Source organism: Rhinopithecus bieti, unplaced genomic scaffold, assembly GCF_001698545.2.
Source record: "Rhinopithecus bieti isolate Rb0 unplaced genomic scaffold, ASM169854v2 scaffold_6904, whole genome shotgun sequence".
NCBI lineage: Eukaryota > Metazoa > Chordata > Mammalia > Primates > Cercopithecidae > Rhinopithecus > Rhinopithecus bieti.
In genome coordinates, this window is record NW_016805192.1 from 935,268 (window position 1) to 943,728 (window position 8,461).

Below are 8,461 nucleotides of genomic sequence, written 5' to 3' on the forward strand. Positions count from 1 at the left end.
TGGAAGAGGGAGGGAACAAAAAACAAACAACAACAAAAAACAAAAAATCAGCCTGTGCAACACAGTGAGACCTCCATCTCAATAAAATAATAAAATAGATAAAAGACTTGATACATGAAGAAATTCCTGTGTTCCCTTCATTAATACTGTATTGCTATCAATTCTCTTTGAAGGGACTCCCAGGAAATACTCAATTTAATACTTATGAAGGAATTAATACCAAAGTAAAACTCTATTCACCATTTTCTGTTAATCATAGCATATTCGTCCAAAACACTAAAAAAATCCTTTTGGCTCAAGGACAAGTTATAATCATTTGATTTTGCTTTGCATTTGATATTTGTTATTTAACTCATCCACTGTTAACATTTGGAAAGATTTTCATAGGTCTGGCAACTCTATCAAAATCAAGCGTATCCTACAACTGGCTCTTGAAGATCCATCAGAGTGAAGAAACAAAACATGTAAGCTTCTATTTTATCTCAGTCTTTTAAAATTTATTTTGTATGTGTTAAGAGGTAACTATTCTAAGCACAGAGTGATTTGAGTATTCTTTTAGTAGCTTTATGTCCTGAGGTACTACAATTTTCTACATGGCATGCTTGCTCCCTTCCAAATGTCTAACTAGTATTAAAAAGTTGGGCCTCCAAGGTCTATTGCACTCTGTCAAGGAAGAACTTGTCAAATTATTAACTTTTAATACTGACTCATACTAACTCTAGTTCATTAGTCCTCAACCATGGTGTCATGAAACTGGATTTAAATAGGTGGAATCAAAACTAGGAAGCCTAGAATTATATATTAACACCTTTATCTACCCTGATGTCTACAGAAAACCTGGTCATAGCCATAAGAGAATGACCTGTACAAAAATGCCACTCTTCAAGTGTGATACAATGGGAAGAGGAGGAGGACTACTCGGAATTCTACGGAAGCCAGCTTTAAAATTTAGCTCACAGCAATCCCCGTATGATCACGTGGACTACAAAATTCTAAAATGATGCCATAACATTGCCAATTTGTTAGGAAATGCTACTTTTTAAAACATTGAAAAGAAATGCCATTAAGGGCAATAAAAAAATTTCAAGGGTATGTTAGTAATACATGTAGCCATTATTTATTCTACTGGTTATTAGTACAAAAAAACCCAGCCTTTTCAACCATTCATTTCCAAATACTGATGGTTTCTACTGCCAGACTATACACAGGTGAATACAGTAAATTATTAATAAAACTACATTCCTTTCCTTTTTTAAAAACAATACTATTTGTCTTATGGTTTAATTATAAACATAATTTCACTTAACAAATAAAAAGCAACCCTATTTTAAAATTAGCTGTTACCTATTTTAATAACTTTATTGATGTGAAATCTTAGTACGTTTAGGTTAAGTTATAAACACCTACTTCACTTAGGCACTGGGCCAGGAAAAGAACATAATGGCATATATTATAAGAACTTTCTACTGGAGTGCTTCTTCATTTACTTAATTACTAACGTCTACCATACTAGACCCCCAAAGTGATGAAACACACAGTAAATAGCAATATAGGCGATTCAGTAATTACAACTAGTAATTCCGTCATTTTATAATAAAATTATGATTTAGGAAGTACTCCATGTTCTCGATGAGCCTTACTCTGATACTCACTTGCCAAACCCTAGTGATTATTCCTCAGATACATTTTAAAATATTCCACATTCAGAGTTGTAGAAGCCTTAGACTATTATATCCTCCAGGATTACTACTGTTAGTCTGTCTTTCCACCTCCAGTCTCTTGTGCCAATCCATCCCAAACATATTAGTTACTGATTGGCCGGGCGTGGTGGCTCGTGCCTGTAATCCCAGCACTTTGGGAGGCCGAGGTGGGCAGATCAGCTGAAGTCAGGAGTTCGAGACCAGTCTGGCCAAAGAGACCAGCCTGGCCAACGTGGTGAAACCTTATCTCTACTAAAAATGCAAGTATTAGCCAGGCGTGGTGGCAGATGCCTGTAATCCCAGCTACTCAGGAGGCTGAGGCAGGAAATTCCTTGAACCTGGGAGGCGGAGGCTGCGGTGAGCTGAGATCGTGCCATCGCACTCCAGGCTGAGTGACACAGCAAGACTCCGACTTAAAAAAAAAAAAGTTACAGATTTACCTCCCCCAAAATAGCTTATGACACTTCTCTGTTCAAAACATTAAAACTTATAGACTGAAACCCAAATCAACAGTTTGGGAATTCAAGGCTTCCTATTATTTACTGATAGATCTCATTTCTGTTTATTCCCAACAAGTTTAACTTACTGAACTCTTCGTTTTAGTCATTGATTTTAAGAAGTACAAGTGATACAACGTAGCAGCCCCCCCTCCCCCACCCTTTTTTTTTTTTTAAAGATAGAGTCTTGCTCTGTCACCAGGCTGGAATGCTGTGGCAAGATCTCAGCTCACTGCAACCTCTGACTTCTTGGTTCAAGCCATTCTCCTGCCTCGGCCTCTCGAGTAGCTGGGATTACAGGCACGTGCCACCACGCCCAGCTAATTTTTGTATTTTTAGTAGAGATGGGGTTTCATCATGTTGGCCAGGGTGGTCTCGATCTCCCGACTTTGCGATCCGCCCCCCTTGGCCTCCCAAAGTGCTGGGATTACAAGCATGAGCCACCGTGCCTGGCCAGCCTTTTTAAGGGCAAAAGAGTTACTGCACTAAATGTGCATCTCAATTTTAAGATACATTCCAGCCATAATTCAACTAAGCTGACAGCCCTTTAAAAACATAGTAATTGCGCCGGGTGCGGCGGCTCACGCCTGTAATCCCAGCACTTTGGGAGGCCGAGGCGGGCGAATCACCTGAGGTCAGGAGTTTGAGACCAGCCTGGCCAATGTGGTGAAACTCTGTCTCTACTAAAAATACAACAATTAGCCAAGTGTGGTGGTACATGCCTGTCTGTAATCTCAGCTACTCAGGAGGCTGAGGCAGGAGAATTGCTTGAACCTGGGAGGTGGAGGTTGCAGTGAGCCGAGATCATGCCACTGCACTCTAGCCTGAGCAACAGAGGGAGACTCCGCCAAAACACACACACACACACACACCACAGTAACTGGGCCAGGTGCAGCGGCTCATGCCTGTAATCCCAGCACCTTGGGAGGCCGAGGCGGGTGGATCACTTGAGGTCAGGAGTTCAAGACCAGCCTGGCCAACATGGTGAAACCTCGTCTCTACTAAAAATGCAAAAAATAGCTGGGCATGGTGGTGTATGCCTGTAACCCCAGCTACTACGTAGAATGAGGCAGGAGAATCGCTTGAACCCAGGAGGAGGTTGCAGTGAGCCGAGATCGCGCCACTGCACTCCAGCCTGAGCAACAGAGCAAGACTGCACCTCAAAGAAAAAACAAACAAAAAAAACTGAATGAGTTCCCTCAAGTGTGTTTTATATTTGGTTCTGGAATGCAGTAGAGATCATTTAAGATGTAGGTAAGGAAAAAATATTTATCACTTGTTTTGTGTGTTCTGTACTCACAATAAATGTGAACTGTCACGTAACAGTATTAGAACATAATTTACATGTTAACTTCTTTGCTCTGTCATTAGAAAGTAAGCTCCATGAAGGTAAGGGCTTTGTTTTGCTTACTGATGCAACCTGGCTGCCCTGAATAATACGGTGGGCACTCAAAAATGCTGTTGAAAAAATCTGCCTGGAAAACCGAGCAATTCAAGATGACAGAAGGCAAGATGGTTGCTCATCAGCAAATACCACTGAGGTCATGTTGTGAGCAAGGAGCCATGTGAGACACAGAAAGCAACCTAGTCAGAAGGAATGGTGTGTGTCTCCAACTCTGGCAGAACTCCAGCTTTCTGCTAGATCTAGTACATGGTATATTTCCCAAAGTAAACTAATTTCTCTGTCTTATTTTTCAGGCAGCTTAATTTTGTGTCAGGATGATTCTGTTTTAGAAACTGGCATTGGAACAAAAGGATATTCAGTTTTATGCCTATCCCTTGCCTAAGCTACCTTTTATAAGTACATTCAAAACTACATTTGTTCTTAGGCATCGATCAAAAGAAGGTTTGCTACTTCACATATTAAAAAACGAAATCCAGGAGGCCATCACATACTTCAGAAAATTTTCATACGACTCCTAGATGTCATGCCACAGTGGCTGGTAAACTGCCAAAACAGAGGAAGGGTGCTTTATTTTCATGTGGTGTTTTCTTGTTTTTTTTGTTTTTTTTTTAATGTAAAAGCATTCTGTGTTAAATTCATCAAGGAATTGACAAAAAGCTACTTTCCTACACTTGACAGTAATATACTGTTTTCTGACATTCCTGTTATCAACTCCTCTGAAAATCGTTTAGACATATACGACTATTAGTAAAACAAAATAAAAAAAAAACAACTGAGACTGAAACGTCAACACAAAAACCCTGCCAAATCCCTTACTCTTTTCTATTTCTGCTATTTTGATATTTCAAGTAGAGTCCGAGGAATAGACAGGAAGAAATGGTATCGCCTGACAGTCAATTCTAACAATTCTTTCCTTTAAGGAGAACATGGCAAACTTACACAGTACAACTACATACGAGAACCAAACAAGGAAAGTACTGAAAATTCACCACGCAAATACTAATTGTTCAGCAATTCTCATCTCCCTTGTCATGAGCAAATATGTTGCTAGTGGCTTCCTTAAGAAAAATTCCCACTCTGTTCTCTTTTACAGCAACGTTCTTTGAAAGCGTTATCTACAATCGTTCCCTCAATTCCTTCTGTGGCTTTCTCTCCTGAATCCACTCCAACCAAGCTTTCATTCACCCTTCTCCCTCTACCAAAACTGCTCACCAATGTCTGCAACAACCCCGCCCCACTAAATTCAATGGTCTCAATTCTCAGTCTTCATCTTACTGGTCCTGTCTGTAGCAACTGTCACACAATCCAATCCCTCCTCCTCCTCCTCCTCCTCCGAAATGCTTTCTCCACTTGCCTTTCACATACCACACTCTCTTCATGCCACACTCTCTTGGTTTTTCTTCTATTTTATTGGTTACTCCCTTCCCAATCCTTTCTTCATCTTTCACAGGAATGAGGAGGAATACCTAAGCTCTGGAATACCTCAAAGGACTAATCTGTATACCTCTTCTCTATCTGAGCTCTCCAGCACTCTCTATCCCCCTCTACTGCATTTCTCTCTCCAGGATTGTTTTTTTTGAGATGGAGTCTCACTTTATCATCCAGGCTGGAGTGCAGTGGCGCGACCATGGCTCACTGCAGTGTTGACCTGGTGGGCTCAAATGATCCTCCCGCCTCAGCATCCTGAGCAGGTGTACTACGGGCACTCGCCACCACAGCTGGCTTTTTGTTTTTTTAGACATGGGGTCTCATTATGTTGCCCAGACTGGTCTCAAACTCCTGAACTCAAGTGATCCTCCTTCCTCAGCCTTCCAAAGTGCCAGGATTACAGGTAGGAGCCACTGTGCCTAGCCTCTCTCCAAGATTTAATGCTACAGGACACACTGCAGAGTTAATGTATTATTTTCCTTCTCTAACAATGAGAACATTTCACAGGGTAAGCAGTTTTGCCTGTTTTGTTTAGTGTTGTATACCCAGTGACTAGACAGATTTAGCTCGTTGCAGGAAGCCAATAAATATTTGTTGAAAGAATGAATGAACAACAAAAATGGTAACAGTAACAGCCACTTTGTACTAGGAACTTATCAACCAGACATTCCAATAAGCATGTTACATACATTTCACTTAATCCTCAAACAACCGTATGAGATCTCTGAGGCTTTGGAGAGGAGTGGAAATCGGGGTGGTTAACATGCACCAAATTATCAAACTACTAAGTGGCAGTACCATGATTCAAACCCAAGTTTATCATCTTCAAAGATAATGCTCTTAATTCCTGCACAGCACCATTTTACGGGAGTATTATTATTTCATTAGTTGTGGAATAAAGTCAACTGCTATTTGAAGAGTCAGCAATCTAAAATTCCCTGCAGTTGTGAATTAATTTCCATTTCCTTTGTGAAGACAAACTTTTTTTAGTAACATCAATTTAAAAACTTTAGTGAACATTCCTTTTTTTTTTTCTGAAGCAGGGTCTCACTCTGTCACCCAAGCTTAAGTACAGTGGCACAAATACAGCTCAAAGCAGCCTCAACCTTATGGGTTCAAGCAATCCTCCTGCCTCAGCCTCCTGAGTAGCTGGGACTACAGATGTGCACCACCATGCTTAATTTTTAAATATTTTGTAGAGATGAAGGTCTCACTATATTGAAGCCCAGGCTGGTATTCAATTCCGAGGCTCAAGTGATCCTCCCAAAGTGCTGGGATCACAGGCATGAGCCACTGCACATAGCCAGGATTCTTTTTTAGGGCAAAGGATTCTATACTGTCATTTTCAGTGGTAACAGTGAAGGTGAGAGGGCACACTATTCTCCTTCAAAGTGTCAATGGCAGTTCTTAAACTTTCAGTCTCTCCGATTTCTATTAAAAAGCTCAAGACTGTGGTTTTCAAAACTAGCTGCAGAGTCACCTAGGAGCTTTGTGTTTTCTGAAAACAAGATTCCAACACCCAACTCCAGAGCAAACAGGGCCCAGGAACCTAGCATTTTATTTTATTTTATTTATTTATTTTTTTTTGAGACGGAGTCTCACTCTGTCGCTGGGGCTGGAGTGCAGTGGCCGGATCTCAGCTCACTGCAAGCTCCGCCTCCCGGGTTTACGCCATTCTCCTGCCTCAGCCTCCCGAGTAGCTGGGACTACAGGGGCCCGCCACCTCGCCCGGCTAGTTTTTCGTATTTTTTAGTGGAGACGGGGTTTCACAGTGTTAGCCAGGATGGTCTTGATCTCCTGACCTCATGAACCGCCCGTCTCAGCCTCCCAAAGTGCTGGGATTACAGGCTTGAGCCACCGCGCCCGGCCCCCTAGCATTTTATAAAGCTCCCCAGAAGACCTTCATGGTTAGCCAAGTTTAGAAAACACCAAAGTTGGCAAGAGACTAACTCTCTATCTGAGCATCTGGCTCACTGCTTGACAATGACCAACTCTCTCATCTGTACCGACCTTCTTGGAAAGAGGAACAATGCTGTTGGGTCGAACAAGCCTCCGTTTCTTACAGCTCAGTACAGGACGTGTCCGGGCTGCCACACAGGTGCCATCAGATGACGAAGAGACTAGATTCAGTCGCTGCTTTTTATGTAATTGTTCCTCAGCATCAGAGCTGTCACCTGGAATGTGGTCTGCCAAGACAGGCTGAAGACTATACAAGGGGAAGGAAGAGTATTCTCAGAACACACAAAGAAACAAAATAAATAAACAACAACAACAAGAAAACACAAAGAAACAAAGCCTCTTATACTGGTTCAACCTCTATTTGCTAATGTTCAGACACAAAGAAGCATTCTAGAGCAGAAGCAGGTCTCCTCTTGATGTCTGCTAATCTACCTGTGTGCGCTTATGTGTAAGGCTCTTGGTGCACATTAACTACATCATGTATGAAAGGCAAAATATGTCAGCAAATAAACTCAAGTTCTAGTGACTGAGTTCTCCTCTACAACAAACACGAGTAAATAAAGTCTAGAGAACTACAACTGGTTAGAAAATGATGAATTTTGCAAATGTTAATGGGCTTCTTTAGAATCAGTTCTATGAATCTTGAATTTTAGGGGTGTTGTACACATCATTCACTTGTATAGGATATCCCTGAATATTTTTTTCTCCCTTGAATCTTAATAAATATAGATTTACAAATATAGCCTTTGGAGATCTAATCTGTCCTAGAGCAGAGGAGGTTAATATAAACACTTCTGAGGAATTCCTGTAAGATTAAAACAACAATAATTCACAATAACTGTAGTGTCTTTTATTTTACTCCATGCCCAGTCCATTTTAGTAGGTAAAAGGAAAATACACAATTAATTAAAACACATTGCTTCATTATACAGTGAAGACTAAAAACGTTACTAAGTGATACGGCTTCCGCTTCTTTAAACCAGGGTCAGTCCTGGCTAAAGAGAACTAAGAGCTCCAAAACACCTTTACAAGTCTAAGAGTAGGAAGTAGAAGAGCTAAAACTTACGTGTTAATAACTCCATTGACAGGTCTGAGTGCTCCACATGATTTGGTAGACAGTGACTCTGAAACATGACCAATAATGGGGGCACCATGGTTTTCCAATGGCTGAGAAAAGACTCAATCTGAGTAAGAAAAGGAAAAAAAAAAATTAACATGAATCCCAACAGCACCCCTGCCTGAAAAACACCACCACTTCATTTGCACAAAGCACCTAAAACTGCCGGTGACCAATTTGAAAACCAAAACTTGAATGACTGAGGAAAAAGAAAATAAGAGAATCAGTGGCCAGGTATGGTGGCTCACAACTATAATTGCAGCACTTTGGGAGGCCAAGGCAGGAGGATCGCTTGAGACCAGCAGTTTTGAGATCAGCCTGGGCAACACAGTGAGACCTCATCTCTAATTAAAGG

General features: G+C 41.1%; 1 protein-coding gene across 1 annotated transcript in view; it reads right to left on the reverse strand.

The window, feature by feature from the left end:
- The window catches only part of KANSL1 (KAT8 regulatory NSL complex subunit 1), a gene marked incomplete at its 5' end in the record, with an annotated part of 71,935 nt that overhangs the window by 33,640 nt on the left and 29,834 nt on the right, over positions 1–8,461 (reverse strand). Inside the window, 2 exon segments of the mRNA XM_017871595.1 lie at positions 7,041–7,236; positions 8,056–8,173. Of these exon segments, the coding sequence (XP_017727084.1) occupies positions 7,041–7,236; positions 8,056–8,173 (314 nt within the window).